General features: G+C 49.6%; 2 protein-coding genes across 3 annotated transcripts in view; one reads left to right on the plus strand and one right to left on the minus strand.

The window, feature by feature from the left end:
* Nucleotides 1–1,623: 1,623 nt before the first annotated feature.
* Nucleotides 1,624–7,248, minus strand: ZNF511 (zinc finger protein 511). Its single transcript, XM_049810618.1, has 6 exons — nucleotides 6,730–7,248; nucleotides 6,447–6,520; nucleotides 5,293–5,494; nucleotides 5,010–5,134; nucleotides 3,901–4,086; nucleotides 1,624–2,409 (listed from the first exon to the last, which is right to left on the minus strand). Exons 1-6 carry the CDS (start codon nucleotides 7,246–7,248, stop codon nucleotides 2,340–2,342), a joined length of 1,176 nt encoding a protein of 391 aa, XP_049666575.1. The 3' UTR covers nucleotides 1,624–2,339.
* The window catches only part of TUBGCP2 (tubulin gamma complex associated protein 2), a 37,918-nt gene continuing 29,060 nt past the window's right edge, over nucleotides 7,001–15,858 (plus strand). The window contains exons 1-4 of one of the 2 annotated variants that reach the window (XM_049810369.1): nucleotides 7,001–7,016; nucleotides 8,899–9,071; nucleotides 10,633–10,761; nucleotides 11,085–11,261. In XM_049810369.1, coding sequence (XP_049666326.1) covers nucleotides 8,922–9,071; nucleotides 10,633–10,761; nucleotides 11,085–11,261 — 456 coding nt within the window. In that variant the 5' untranslated portion in view covers nucleotides 7,001–7,016; nucleotides 8,899–8,921. The other variant, XM_049810368.1, reaches the window with a different exon arrangement.

Raw genomic sequence — 15,858 nt, forward strand, 5'->3', positions numbered from 1 at the left:
TTCATACCATCATGTGCCAAAGCCTTGCAGGCACCTCCAGTGATGTAGTGCCTGCTTCAAATTTCCAGTTATTCCAGTGGGGGGAAAAAAAGCATTATTAGGGGCTTCCAGCATTGGAAAGTGATTTTTTGCTGATTGTTGGTCCCCGCTGATCAACGTCCCTGGGCAGCCACCAAGGTGGTGGCCACAGAGGTGGTGACAGAGCCTGGTCTTCCCTGGTCTGTACCATGGCCCATCCCTGGGGCACCAGCAGCCTGCTGGGGTGAAGGCTATGCGCGGAGCAGGGGTGCGGAGGTGTGTGCGTGGGGGAACGTGCGTGGGTGGGCAAGGGGGAGCAGTAGTGTGTGCAGGAAGGTTTGTGGGGGGTGGCCATGGGCTGTGTGGGTACAGGGGGGGCTGCGCATGGGACTGCGGTTACTGGGTGTCTGTACAGGTGCGCACGGGGTTACAGGGGTGGGGGGCTGTGTGCGTGCACAGGGGGTGTGTGCACATGGGTGTCTGCATGGGCAGCTGTGTGGGTGGCTGTGTGCTCTGGCCGGCTGCTGCCCTCTCCCCACTTCCCCACCTGGACCTCCCTCTGTCCTCCCTCTATCCTTCTCTGGTGGCAGCGATCCTGGCCGGAGGGTTTGCCAGCCGGAGAGGGCTCTCTCCAGAGGCTGAGCAGCAAAGATTAAGGCCGGACAAGCCAGCTGAGTTTTAAACAGAGTGAAGCATTTTAAAACTCACAGGGAAATCTCCTACGTCTCTGTAAGCGTCATTCCCTGCTCCTATTTGCAAGGATTTTTCAAAGCCCTCTTTTATCCTTTGTTCCTCCCAGAGAGGGGGAAGGGAAAAAAAGAAATTACAGATCCTAAGCTTCTTGGATAAACATCATTCCAGCAACCTCTTTTTTACCCTTTATGGACAATTTTGTAAGTGTCACGGTTCAACAGGACCCCAAGACCTGGTGGCAGGATGCTGAGCTGCCTTTCCAATCAATCTTTTCTACTGGCAGGATGTGACTGAAAAGGGCAAGACGAGAGGAAAAATAACCTCCATCTCAACCTGATTTTGGGGGTATTTGCAGCAAAGAGAGTTTCATTCTTTGCATCTGACTCTGCCTGGGCTTCAAAAAAGCATTTAAATTCTCTACAAAGCTATTTTGTAAAAATTCCTTTTATTTATTCACCTAGTTGGAAGTCACTTTAACTCCCCGTGGAAATGAGACGCAAGGCACCAGAATGCTTTCCCTGGCCCCAGCAAACCTTTTGCGTGGGTTTCAGAGCAAATACCAGGGAGCGAAGCAGACTTCAGCAAGGTGGAGAAGGTCAGAATTAAGGACCAATGCTTTTTTTTCCTGTTTTCTTTTTATTTTTTGTCAGTGGTTCCAGCTTCCGTACAGTCAGCAGATTTTGTCTTGGAATTCCTTGAATCTATTTTTCCCCCCCAAAATACAAAAAAATCCAAACAATAATCCAGCATAGTCTCAGCTCCAGCAGCTGATTTCCTCTCACCTCCACATCGCAGTGCTTCGCCGCAGTCTGAAACTCCTTCTGCGAGCAACTGATGGGGAATTCAACCTGCCCCATGTCTGTGTGCTGTCCTAAGGGCTGTCCTCGCTGGGAGCTTTTAAAAACACTGTGAGAAAATGGAAGAATGAAATTAAAGAATGAAATTAATTGTTGTAATCTACACTACTCTTCCTCTGGATTTTACTTTGGTTCTTTCCTGTGTAAGCAGGGCTGGCAGGGAAGCGTGACACCCTGCCCCCAGGCCAGCTGAGGAGCCTGAGGGGGGATGCGGGGCTTCCTGCAGGAAGAGGGAGCACGGTGTATTATTTTGCTCGGCATTATCCCGGCTGCATTTTTGGCAGTAATTCCTTGCAAGTTTTTCACAAGGCCTGTGTGATCCCCGCAGCTGCCTGGAGTTTCAGAACAGCATTCGCCACTTGCAAGCTCAGATAGCCACAGCTGCCCAGAGTGGTCCTGGCACCAATGAGACACAAAAACTCACAGCACAGATGCAGACGAGTTTATTCATGGTTGGATTTCAGAGGGGATCAGAAGCGAGAGTGTTGTCTCACAAAGGATAAACATAAGCATGGGTCAGCTCTGAAATGCTGCCAGAGGGAGGTGGTACAGAGACATGGAGGGACTGTAGCAAAGCACCTCCCAAGGTATTGATGTATGCTAAACTGCTGCTGCACAATCACCATTTTCGCCCTTCTGCCTTCTGTGTACAGAGCGGGACCCTCGCATGCAACTGCAAATATCCCTGCTCGGCTAGGCTGCCATCGCTAAGGTTTGTGAGCGGCAGTGGCCAGCACCTTCTCATCTTGCACGGATCTGGCGTGCTGACCTTCAGACTTTCTTCCTTGGTCCTTTAAATCCTCGGGTGGCACCTTGACCAAAGCAAATTGTGGATGGGATCCTGGAAAGTGAGACACGCTTTAATACACATTAAAAGCCCACCCCTCGCAGGATCACCAGGACACTTTATGCCTTGTGCAGTATTTCAAGCTCCTAGAGTGGGCAGAGCAAGGTCTCAGGGGAGCAGGACATCTAAATCATCAAAGTGCAATTAAAAAATGGGTGAAATACTGGTCTGCTTTCCCATTTATTCTGCACATTTCATTTATGTTCTGGAGACCTCTCCTCTCTTTACGACCGGGTGTAAGGTGTTACAAAATGTAATATGCCATTGGGCAGTTGCAGTGTTTTTTTGTGGAAGCACATGATGGTAAAGAGCAGGAGAGCAGAAGCAGCAGTAAAAGCATGGCCTTTCAGCAGCAAACTCTCCTTTTGACCTGCAGTATCAAGTTCATCGAATTCAAGGGAGATACTTTCTGGTTTATAAGCTGTTATGCTGGACAAAGCAGTGAAATTTAGAATGTCACCGTGGCAGCCACTTAGGGACAGGATTTTGTCAGGCAGACCACAACATACAAAAGCAGACCCAACTGGCTGTAGCATGTTGCGAGTGCTTTCAGATTCCACAAATCGTTAGAAAGCCCTGAAACAGCAACACTCATCTCATTTTAGAGAGGCAGAGCTGATGCCAGTGAAAGCGAGAGGGAGCCGAGGAGAGAAGCGGGTTTCCCCGCGCAGTGCTCCATCGTGGGCTCATCGTGCTGCTTCCAGACTGCCAGCATGTCACAGATGCAGCAAACTCAAACCACAGGAATCCCTGTGCTAACTGGAATAGTTCAGGCAAAACCCCATTAACCTTTATGCTAAGAGACAATTAAAATGATGAATAAAATGACACTGATCCTGGTGCTGGGAATAGGGTGGTGACCTTTTGATGGCTACCTTGTGTCTCATACAGGTTTTATAGCATATGAGGAGGGGGATTTCAAAAGTCAAGCCAGCATTAGGCAATTCGGTTTCAACTTTTCGTAAAAATTTTAATTAAAAAAAACAAACAGAAAAAACAGCAACGCTGCTCTGGCCTCACAAAACCTAAGATTCAGAGCAGGATGTTCACCTGCTTTAGTTGTGCCTTGTCCTGCGACTGCACGGGAGACCACGGACAGCTACAGTGAAACGCACCAGCTCAGCCCTGAGCCAGCTAAGATGGGAAAGTGTTATAAAGCAGGAACGAAACTTGAGTATTTCTAGGACAAAGTCCTTCTTCTGAAGGGTCTTCAGACCCACACTGTTCTGCAACACCCTGGGAAGAGATCACGGGTGCACAGACTAACAAAAACTTGACACAGCTTTCACAGCGTATGCATGCTCTGTGCTTCGTTATGCTTTCCTCTTTAAAAAATGGCTTTTAAAACATACTGGGAAACCCTACCTCTTTATCTTCAACACAGGAACACCCTGACCTGCGCTGCAGTAAGCACTGCAAAATGCAATTAAGATGATATGGTCCCAGCCCCAGAAATTGTTGCCTGTGGAGGCCAACAGTACAGACCTGGATTTATAGAGTCGTTTCTCTGGCACTGAGGACCTGGGGCTGGCTGCAGGCTGAGGGATCTCCGTATTCTCACTGGGCCCTATTTCCATGGGGTCCACTTGGAATGGCTCCGACATCTCCACACTCACATCCATCGGCATGCTGGCACCCTGCTTCGTGGGAGAGCTCACGTGCTTGGGGCCACTGCAGAGACAAAATTTTACACCCTTTCTCAGTAGCTGCCACGTAAGCCCAGAGCCAAGGGAGTGAAAAGTATTTCATGGTGAAACAGGTCAAGTCCAGCTGCAGTGAGTTACTGCATGGAGGCACAGAGATTTGGCTGCGCAAACCATTGGCAGCAGCCAAAAGGCTGCTGGAGAGCTGCGTGATAGCCTTGTATGAGTTTCTACTTAAGTATTCAGGGTTGCTGCATTATAGCACACAGCTTTGTGCCCAGGTTCTTTTCTTCAGTCCATAAAGTGTAACCCATTCAATGGACTCAGAGGGTTGGACTAGAGGGTTCACACCAGGCTACCCAAGCAAGCTTTAAAGACTCCACAGAGCCAGTCCCCTGTCCCTTTGGGCACCCATCCCAGGGCTACACCACCCTGCCAGGCAAGAAGTTTTCTCTCCATCCCCTCAGCCAGGACTCTGATGAAGGTGTTAAACAACATCAGCCTTTGTATTAATTCCTGTGGTGAAAGAAGTGCTTGAAGTGAGTAGCCAGCTGAGAAAGCCATTCACCAAACTTATAAAGCCTCCCTCTGCTCTACTTGTGCTTTTGGGGAATGGGAATATGGGAAAGGGTTGGAGAGCAAAGCAGGAAATGTGCACAAAGTGATGCGGAGATGCTGGGCTTTGCATTTATGCTTGAGATGGCAAGAAGGGAGCAGAGCCTAGAGCCGCATGGGGAGAGAAATAAGAAGCACTTCAACATTAAGATAAAGTAAAACGTTGCCACAGAAAGACTTGCAAGTTTACCTGTTCTTACAAGCAGCAGCAAACACCATTTCTGAGCCTCTTCAGATATAAACTTGCTTACTCTAGAAAGGGAGCGCGACAGCAGAGAAGTACAACATCACCTCTACAGGGGAAAACCAGTTGTGCTATTGCAGTTCTGCAGTTACCTTTTCACTTTCTTCGGTCTATCAAACCGAAAGTCGGCAGGATAAAGGTGAACAGTGACCAAGTGATCCTTTCTGTCCTTGCTGGTCTTGAACTTCTCCGCACAGCCTTCTACCAAACACTTGTACTGAAAGGCGGGGGGTGGGGAAAAAAAAGATATAATTGGAAAAGGCAAGTGGTGCCAGTGGGGAAGATGGGTGCCCTCCCCAAACAGTCAGTCTCTAAGGGTGCCAGCCCATGCCGTGCATACCAACCACGAGTGAAGGGCTGGGCACGGTGACTCACCATGTTTTGCTTCTCGGCCATTATCTGGAAGAGCGAGTCGTGCCACTCCAGGATGTGAATATCCAAGAGATGTCCCGACGGAAAGGAGCGCTTGCAGAAGGAGCACACGTTCCTGTGCAGCGTGTTGTAGTGGTGCTCATAGCCCTCCAGTGTATCAAAGACTTGGCAGCACCCAGAGATGTGGCAACTGAATTCAGACACCCTGCAGGGAAATTAGGACATCAACGACTTTAATTTAATTAGAGCCTTAATTTAAGCTGCATACATCTCTCTAGATGACTTTATTTACTTATGGCATTTTTTGTGAACAATGCTTAAATTAAATGCAAGGTGCAATGGAATGAAGATTACGATGGTGCTGGCAGTTGGAAACTCTTACTTGCCATTATGGCTTGAGCATGGTATGTATATTATCATTCTGTGAAGCACTGCTTCAATTAAGAATACCCAACAAGCAGCCATGTGAGAAATAAGCTGTTTTGACCTTAAATTGAAGCTGTGGATTAAAACTTTGTGCCAACGCTGTTTGACAGACACCTGTAGGATAACCTCATGCAATCCTCAAAGTACTTGCTCAATTTTATATACAAGAGCAGGTTTTAAAGCTAGACGAAGATTCTCCCCCAGGCTTAGCCTTCGTAATTGGGTCGGTCTGTACCACACAGCTCTCCCACTGCTTCAACTGGGTACATAATAACCTGCCACTTAAATCCTCTCATTTAGCTACAATCCCCGTTTTCAGACATACCCCATAGATGCTCTATCTGTTTATGGGGAATTCTCAGTGAGATGACATCACATCCAGAAAGCACAAGAAGGCAGTACTTAGCCAACTGCAGCACAAAACACCAATTTTTGACCTTTTCAGCAGGACGCTGAGGTTTGCAAACTCTATCACCCCATCTTCCTTTTCAAACTGCTTTGCAATGCGTCTGTGTCTTCCCCCTTTTAACTTATGTCTCCTTCTCGGCCTCTAAAGTCCACGGACGAGAGGGACGGCACCCATCCCAGCCTCGCACTCAGTGCCAGGCGAGCAGGCAGGGTTCATACCAAGCGCTGCCGCATGCCATCGTTAACAAAGGGACATATTAACCAAGAGGCACCCCTGCTGCCATCGCGACACCGGGGCGGCGTGCGGGCCCTGCCTCACTTACTTGGGTCTCTCCGCCACCTCCGCGAGGCCGGTGAGGACACCCTGGAGGTAGAGGTGCCTGTGAACGTCCCCATCCTAGGAGAGGAGGAGAGAGAGGCCGTGGGCAGGCAACCTTTCTCCTCCACAGAGACAGGCCGCGGCGGGGCCCACGCTGGAAGAGACACGGGGTGGGGATACGGGGAGGAGGGGTGCTCTGAGGGAGCACGGCCGCTCTTTTCCACACAGACCGGGCCCGGAGGCCCAGCCCCGAGGGGCTCGCCCGGCGCGGGGAGGCAGCCCCTCACCTCGAAGAGCGGGTGGTGGGGGCCGAGGCGGAGGCGGCGGGGGGCGAAGGTGAAGGGCGGCGGGGGCGGCGGCGGGGCGAAGGGCGGCGGGGCGGGGGCCGGGGAAGGCGGCCCTTCCCGCAGGCGGCGGCGCAGCCCGGGCGGCAGCGGTAGCGGCAGCATGGCGCCGGAAGCGGGGTCTACGGCGGAGTGCGCATGCGCCGGGCGCGCCCCTCGAGCGCCGGCCCAGGGGAGTGCGCATGCGCGGCCCGCGCTTCCGGGCGCCTCCGGTGGGCACTTCCGGGCGGGTAAGTAGGGACGGATGGGGCTGAGGCGCTGCCCGGAGCCGCCGCGGGGGCCGGAGGAGGCGCGGACCCCCGGGACCCCTCTCCGGGCGAGCCGCGGCGGGAAGCGGCCAGGAAGGAGAGGGGTCCGCCGCGGCACCTGGGCGGGGGGTCTCCGGCCCGATCCCGCTCCCGGCAGGGCCAGCGCCACAGCTGCAGAGGGTCGCTGGGGCCGAGTCCCGGCGAGTCGGGGCATCCCCGGGGATGGGCATCCCCCACTGCTCAGGGCACCGTCCTCGGGATGCCCCGCTCGCACGGGGACGGGCTGTTTCCTTGGGGCCGGACGGGGCTTCCCGTGCTGCAGCCGTGCCAGTGCCTCTGGGGCCCTCGCTGTGCCCCTCCGAGCAGAGTCCGGCCCCGGCGCCTCCGGGACCCCTCTGGGCAGGGGGAGATGCCGTTGGGTCCGACTGAGCACGCCCAGCTGCCGCAGCCTCTCCTCGTTCCTTATGCTCTTGACCCTCGGTCACTTCAGCAGCCCACGGGGGAACTGGAGGTTGTTACTGGTGCTGATCCTCGCTGCTGGGGCTGGTGACATGTGGCATTTGGCAGCCGGGGTGACAGGAGGAATGGCTTTTGTCAAGTTCACTCGTCCCACAGTAGGGTTGAGGGATGCGTGGGCTGGGGCTTCTGCTGACTACTCATAGGGACCTTGACAGGCTGGAGAGGTGGGCTCACAGAGACCTTAAGGAATCGGAAAAATGCAGATGCCAAGTCCTTGGGGACACAATAACCCAAATGACAGCAGAGGCTGGGTGACAGCTGTCAGGAGCGCACCCGTGTGAAAAGGGACCTAAAGGTCTGGGGCAGCAGGGTAGACAGGACCAGTGCTGTGCCCTTGTGGCAGCAAAGGCCAGTTCTCACCTGTGTTAGCAGGGACGTAGCCAGCAGGTAAAGGAAAGGGAACACCTCGTTCATGATACCCCAGCCAAAACGCTCTGGCCAGTCTGGGGGCTTCCTTGTGAGAGAATTATAAATAAACAGGAGTGAGCCTGGGGAGGCCCTCGCGATGGGGGAGAGACCAGGGCATGTAAGGAGAGGCTGGAGGCTTGCTCGGCCGGAGATGAGGAGGCAAAGGGAGATCCGATGGCATCCACATGAGGATCCGGGCCCCGAGTGGTGGAGGAATCTGGATCTTTAGAGATATTTAAGCTTGGACTGGACAAGATCCTGCACATCCTGCTCTAATTTGACTCAGTTTTGGTCCAACTCAGAGTTGGACCAAGGCTTGCAGTGATCTGTTCGAGCTTATATGATTCAATGGTTCTGGCAAACCAAAAGTGTGTCCATATGCTTGATATTCTGTGTCTATACAGGGTGTCATATTAGACTCCATACTTGCATGATGTCTCATTCAGACTCTTACTTCTGTGGTCGTCAGAAGTAGCTTTGCAGAATTTGGTGCTTGTCCGCTAATAAAATGGGCAGTAGAATATAAAGACCCCCGGACTTGGAAAAACTGCTTCTGAATAACTTCAGAAGCAGCAGTATGGGCAGGCTGCTGAAGCCAACAATTTCAGCTGTGTCTGCAGTCTGTCAGTACACGAACCAGCACTTCTTAATGACAACTCAGTAACTTTTCCACCGCCACTGTGATTTTGAGATTGAAAAATCCTGCTGGCTCACCTACATTTAAGGTGGGGTTTGTACCGGTATAGTTAAATCAGGCACGATAATGAGTATCTGTTTTGCTTGCTTCGTCTCCTTACATGTTTTCCTTTGTTCCAGTCAAATATTTTAGCATACCCTGCAGGCTCATAATGTAGTCAGGAAATGTTGTTTGTGCGGGTATGTTTTCATTTGCGGCAGTAAAAAAATAACTTACTGTCTTTGTTTCTGCATCTCGCAGAGCTTGTAGCCTCAGGTGGGAGTATGAGCGAGTTCCGCATTCACCATGATGTCAATGAGTTGCTCAGCCTGCTGCGTGTTCACGGTGGGGAAGGAGCCGAAGTCTACATTGATCTGCTGCAAAAGAATCGAACACCTTACGTTACCACGACTGTCTCTGCACACAGCGCAAAGGTAAGCGTCAATGTACTGTAATCATAGCTGAGATGCGTTTCAGACCTTATGGGGGGACTGGCAGGACTCCTGAGGTGGCATGCTTCCTTTGCAGTCGTTGATAGAGGTTCCATCAACTCTGAGAGCACAGTCTGCCCCAAGATGAAATTCAAGATGAACATTCCTCAGAATGATTTCTCTTGGCTAATGATGTGAAATACCTTTTCCTTACTCTACTTTTCTGTGAGATTACTTGACTTCTGTGGGTGCGGACCTGGACCCGTGTTGGGAGGGGTAATGGCTGTCCCAGGTTTTTCTGAGAATAACAGTAAAATCATGTTGGCATTGGTAAAAAAGATGGGGTAATCTGATCTGGAATCTCAATTTAGGGTATAAAGTAGAAAGATTATATCAGGAAAAAGGTAAAGCCCTTGCATTTTGGAGAGATTAGTGAACGAACACGAGAAGGATTGTTAGAACTGGCAGGGTAGAAAGTTCAAAGAAGGTGCTTATTTTGTGCCTGTGGTGGTTGTTTCAAATATCTGGAGGAATAAAACAAATGAAAAATAGTAACTGGATGGAATGCGATTATATGAATAATACCTGACTTTTTTTCTGAATATCACCCAGGTAGTAGGGATCAAAGCCTGACACTCAAGACCAGGACTACTTTTGTGGCCATAATACTGCTTTTCATTGTCATTTTTAAAAGCAAGCCATCAGTCAAGCTATAAGTGCTAGAAAATTGCTAAGTCTGTCTGAAAGTTCAGATCTTTGTAGCCTGAACTGCATGTTTTCTCTAATTCCAGTCTTACACGTCATTTATGCTGACAACTACAGTTCATAGACTTGTAGAAAGATTTAAGTAGGAGGCACAGGTGGAGATCTGCAGTCCAACCCCTTGCTTGCACCAGGGCCAGCATCACAGCTACAGCAGACAGCTTAGCTGCATTTTTAAGATCTCCAGGAGATTTCCTCCATCTCTCCGGCCATGACCCAGGGTCACCGCTGTCTCCAGAAAGGACTGTTTCCCAAGGGCCAGCTGGCATTTTCCGTGTCGCAGTTTGTGGCAGTGCTTGTGGTGTTTTTGCTGTGCCCCTTGGAGCAGGGTCAGTAACCCCTTTGGGCAATGGGCAGTACGCCCTACTGTCTCCATGGCTCTGTACTGGGCTCAGTCCAGTTTGTTGATGTCTCTTTTGTTAGTGGGGCCCCCAGGGTGGACCCAGTGTCCAGACATGGCTCCATCAATGCCAAAGCCCTTAATAAACCTGCTGATACAAAATAATATTGCTTCAGGTTGAGCATGTGCAAAGTGAGCCCTGCTACAGATCTTGTGCTTACCTTCATCTTTTCTCCCCTGCGGTCCCTTCTCCATCACCAGAAGTGCCAGGATGCCCACTTTTCTCCAGCATAATTATCATTAGGAGACCAGTACTGCAGCATTCAGTCCAAAACCCATTCCCTGAACTACTTCGGCAGCAGCAGCAGCCTGCACCTTTTCTCCATCCATGCACCAATGCTCCTCTTTTGAATGCTGTGATAATATACATTAAACTTTTAATATTAATGTGGTGTTTTACAGGTAAAAATAGCAGAGTTTTCTCGAACTCCTGAAGATTTTTTGAAGAAGTATGATGAGCTGAAGTCTAAAAATACAAGACATCTAGATTCTTTAGTTTATCTACTGTCAAAACTCACAGAAGACAAAGAGGTTTGTTTCTGCTTTAGAACTGGATGTGTTACAAGCATTGAGCAGTAGCAACAATGCAATGATTTTAAGTACAGCATGCTTTCTGATGATAATGTTCAGCGAAATGCATTGAAATAAACAGATAAGTATTTCTAGCATTTACTTAATTATTAAAGTACAACTGAGAATTACACTGCTCTTGATATAAGCCCCTAAGACACGGGAAACTGGGACAGGAAGACCTGTGGTCTGATTCAGCACAATCATCTTATGGTCATATATTTTTTCCTTTAGCACGTGCTGACCAGAGTTCACAAAATCTTTTCTTTTTTGTGTATGTGCAGACACTCCAGTATTTGCAACAAAATGCTAAAGAAAGGGCAGAACTTGCAGCAAATGCAGCAACCAGTGTCAGCACAAATTTTTCCATTCCTTCGTCTACTTCCAAGATATCTCTGCAGGAGCTCGAGGAGTTACGCAAGCAGCTGGGCAGTGTCACAGCCAACTCCAGTGTACAGCAGGTACTGTCTCTTCCCAAGCTTTGGGCACAAAGTCTTTCCCTTCTGCTCATGTGTATAGTTGTGTTCTTAAGTTTTATCATCTAGTGGAATTACAAATGTTCCTATTGTTGCAGAGAATCTAAATTATCTCTCAGAATTTATTAGTCAGACTATATTAAATCATTGTGCTGTTCTTAGTAGAAGTGGCCTTTTTCTATTTAAGTCAGTTAAGGTAAGTCAAGTTTAGGCCACGATAGTTCTAACTGGCGCAGGTTAATGTAATTTCATTTTACCATTTCAAATGACTGCTTTAAGCAGTGCTGACATTTTCTTTTCTGCCTGTGGCAGTATTTGCTCAGGAGCTCAGCAACCATTGTGTTGTGTCTCCATCCTTGCTATGAGTTCTGCTCACTCAGATAATGTGGGTACACTGCCTCACATTATCATTCCCCAAGTGGACACAGCCATTCCCTCTACTTAACTATTTGAACTCCTGAAATAAAAGCTGCAAAGTGATCCCAAAGACAAAAAGGAAGAAAAAAACCTGCTGCAGAAGTAAACTATATCATTGCAAGACACAGGCTTAGAAAACAGTTAAGCAGGCATTTCATTATCAGTATGCTGGGAGGTAGGAAGTACAAAAGGGCGATTATTACTTAAATCTCAACTTCTATTTCCTGTAATCATTTGTATAAATAACTACACTGTGATGGGTTGAGCTTGGCTAGTCACTCTATCACTCTCCTTGCTCAACAGGATGGGGGAGGGAGAAAAATATGTTGAAAAGCTTGTGGGTCAAGATAAGGGCATTTTGGCTGTGGAAGGCGTGGGAGCAACTGTGTATGGACAGTTATTTGGACACAGATGAAAGAGTGATAAGGTCCATAGTGAGTGAGCAACTGGACAATATGTGCAAATGCTTCCATTTAAAATTTTGCAGTTTACCTTTGTCCCAGAAGTTTGTTTCTGTTCTGCCTTCTGATGACTGATCAATAAAATCTAACAGGACAAGCCTCCAGGCTCTGCATGTAACTGTTTCTGAGGATGCCGACCCGCTTGTGGATGCTCAGAAATCACATGCTGGTGTCTTCTCCATGTGCAGTCTCTGTTGTGGCAGTCCCACGCCCTCGCTCAGTGGAGGCATATCTATGTCTTGTTAGTGCACGGGGTCTGCCTGCACTGGTGAGGCATGTGCTTCACTCAGCTGCTCGCTCTGCGGCAGTGCTGGCCCTGTCTTAGCCACGTGGCGGCATTCACACTCATGATGCGTCCTACCAACCTTTGCTGTTGAGCTCCCTAGCTGTGGCTGTATATGGTTTATTGCCCATGCTGACTGCTCAGCAGATGTGCAGTTACTCTTCAGTCTGTGAAGATCTTTCTGTGGGAGTGGCTGAGCAGAGCCAACACCTTCCAAGAACACCCTCCTGTCCCTGGTGAAGGTGATGACAGTAGATGATGCATCTGCCACCAAGTGGAATTTGCTGTGGTGGTCAGATCACTTTAGGCCATCGATGACTAGAGGAATGGACCCTCCATGTTCAGTGTTTTGGGACACCTGATGGGTCTCAGCCTGAAGGGCTGTACATGCATGTGATGATGGAGAGTTCAAATCCTAAACAGAGAGAGTCCAAACACCTCCTGCTGTCAGGCAGTGATGAAACCAGCCTTGTTCCACATACACTGTGAAATAACTTGTCTGCACAGACTGAAATACATGCCTGACTCATCCAAATCCTTCACAGATGATCTGTGTCATGTGGTTGATTTAGATCATGAAGGGAAGATGAATTTCCAGTAAGAAAACTGATCTTTTAAATAGGATTTATGTGCAGACTTGCTAAAAGAGGAAAGAAGGTAAGTGGTGTTCTTTGGGATGTGCAGTTCACAACCAAAGGAATTGAAATGGCAATGCAAGCCAATTAAAAAGATTTGTGCCTCCCTGCTGCTCCATTTATACTTTCTTCAGACTTAAAGAGCTGAAACTCTGGTAAAAAGCCCTAATGGTCAGGTGCTTGGGGCCACTGAGTCAGTAGGGCTGTATCAATTCACGTAGCTGAAATCTCGACCCAGAGTTTCTGCTAGAGCCACTTCCCAAGAGGACTGTCAAGTAGTCATAATAATTGCAGTTGATTCGTTTCTCCATGTCTTCTAGAAGCCAGGTTGTGCACTGGCACAAGCCCTGGAGTGATCCTTCACACCATATTAATGGATGCGGGGGTCTCACTTGGGCGACTCTATTTGTGATCCTCATGGCACCATCTTCATTCACCAGGCATGGAGGATAGCTGCCAGTGTTTCCACAGACTCGTTGCAGCACTGGTCGGAGGAACCACTGGGGTTGTCCAGTCCAGCCTCCCTCTCACAGCAGGACTGTCACCCACACTAGATCAGGGCAGCTGTTGTGTTGTCCACCTGCATCCTGTAGTCCCCCAGGAGGGAGATACCCCACCTCCCTGCTGACACCCTATGGCTGCTCCCCCTCTGCGGGAAGAAGTGTCTCTTCCTGGCCAATCTCACTATCCCAAGAGGCAGCTTGTGTCCATGGCCACCTGAACCTTCTGCCACAGCTGGGAGGAGCTTGTCTGCACCCATCGTCTTGGTACTTGTCCTTCCTGTAGTTGCAGGCTGCTCTTAGACCTTCTGTTGGCCAGACCCAGCAAAGCCCAGCTGCTCCCACCACTCCTCCTTGGTCGTGTGCTCTAGGTCCAGTGTATGCCCACCGCTGCCCATCTTCCCTGGCACCAGGGCTGTAGTGCAGGGATCCCTTTGGCACAGTTGGCATTCATTGAGCATGAAGATGAGCTCTTTCTCTACCTTGATGGATTTGGTCACTGTCATTGCTTAAGATACCAGATGCAGGTTCATCAGCATGACAGTGGCAAACTGCCACCCTATCCCTTGGGGTTTTAAGTGCCAGGCTGACACCTGAGGGCCAGCCATTTCAGTCCTGGGAGTTTTGTCCAGGCTGTCATTGAAGCCTGTAATGACAATGATCTAAATTTTAAGTTGAAGAGAGGAAGTGATTCACACCCCTGAGACATGTGCTTTGTCACTGGTGCCACAAGTGCTGTGCCGTCTGCCCTGTGATTACTTGGCATTGTCAGAGAGATCGTCCAGGGATCTTTCAGTGATTGGAGTTGCTGCTTGGACCAGTTTTGGCCCAAGAATCATCAAGGTGGTAGAAGTTATGTATTCCCTTTCAGGTAGCTGTGTCCTTTTTAGCCAAAACTGTGTCAACTTTTTTGAACTCTGCCAGTTAACAAATTCACACTAGAGCTGGCTGAACTCCAACAGAAGCTCCCCGCCTCTTTGTCATCCCAGAGAATCACTAGTGAAGAAGAACCAGTCCCTTGATGAAGAAGGTTCTGCATTTGTTGCAGGGGTTCTGGCGGCTCCTTTTCATGATCACTATAAGAAATAGGCCTCAGACCCTGCCTTTTTATTAGGGACAGATGCCACAGGCCACACCCTGACTCCAGGTACACCCCAGCCCCTAGGCTGTGAGCTCACAGGGAGAGAGGTTCCAGCATGCTCCTTCACAGTGCCATGAGCTCATCTCATTTCAGGGACTTCCCTCAGGCACTGGGAGCTATTGGGCTTATTCTCTTGTAGTATGGAAGTAGGGAATCATACAGTAGGTATTTCCCAGGGCCAAGAAGGAAAGGAGACTACTAGATGGAAAAGGAATTGTGGATAAGGAAATGGCTGGATGGCTGCATCCAAAGCGTTACAGTCAATGGCTCAATGTCCAAATGGATCCCTCAAGGGTCCATATTTGGACCAATACTATTCAATATCTTCATCAATTACATACCTAGTGGGATCGAGTGCACCCTCAGCAAGTTCCCCAATGACGCCAAGCTGTGTGCAGTCAATACAGTGGAGGGAAGGGATGCCATCCAGAGGGACCTTGACAGGCTGGAGGAGTGGGCCCATGTGAACCTCATGAAGTTCAGGAAGGCCAAGTGCAAGGTCCTGCACCTGGGCTGGGGCAATCTCCACAATCAGTGCAGCCTAGGGGATGAGGGGATGGAGAACAGCCCTGTGGAGAAGGACTTGGGGATACTGGTGAAAAAAAAGTTGGACATGAGCCGGCAGTGTGCACTTGCAGACCAGAAAGCCAAGCGTATCCTAGGTGTGTCGCAAGAAGCGTGACCAGCAGGTCGAGGGAGGTGATTCTCCCCCTCTCTTACGCTCTGGTGAGACCCCTCCTGCAGTACTGCATCCAGCTCTGGGGTCCCTGGTGCAAGAAACACATGAACCTGTTGGAGCGGGTCCGGAGGAGGGCCACAAAAATGATAAAGAGGGCTGGAGCACCTCTCCTATGAAGACAGGCTGAGAGATTTGGGGTTGTTCAGCCTGGAGAAGAGAAGGCTCCAGGGAGACCTTACTGTGGCCTTTTGATATATAAAGGGGGCTTATAAGAAAAGATGGAGTAAGACTTTTTACCAGGGCCTGTAGTGACAGGACAAGGGGCAACAGTTTTAAACAGAAAGAGGGTAGGTTTAAATGGGGTGCTCCATCCCTGGCAATGTTCAAGGTTAGGCTGGGCAGGGCATTGAGCTACCTGATCTAGTAAAAGTTGTCCCTGCCCACGGCAGGGGAGTTGGACTGAATG

The sequence above is a fragment of the Accipiter gentilis genome, chromosome 9 (assembly GCF_929443795.1).
Source record: "Accipiter gentilis chromosome 9, bAccGen1.1, whole genome shotgun sequence".
Taxonomy (NCBI): Eukaryota; Metazoa; Chordata; class Aves; order Accipitriformes; family Accipitridae; genus Astur; species Astur gentilis.

Excerpts from the sequence above, each read along its gene's own strand:
- ZNF511 (XM_049810618.1), bottom strand. The coding sequence starts at position 7,248 with ATGCCCCGACTCGCCGGGACTCGGCCCCAGCGACCCTCTGCAGCTGTG. Across the intron at positions 5,495-6,446 it reads GAGGTGGCGGAGAGACCCAA|GGTGTCTGAATTCAGTTGCC; the intron begins GTAAGTGAGGCA and ends ATTTCCCTGCAG. Across the intron at positions 5,135-5,292 it reads TGGCCGAGAAGCAAAACATG|TACAAGTGTTTGGTAGAAGG; the intron begins GTGAGTCACCGT and ends CCCGCCTTTCAG.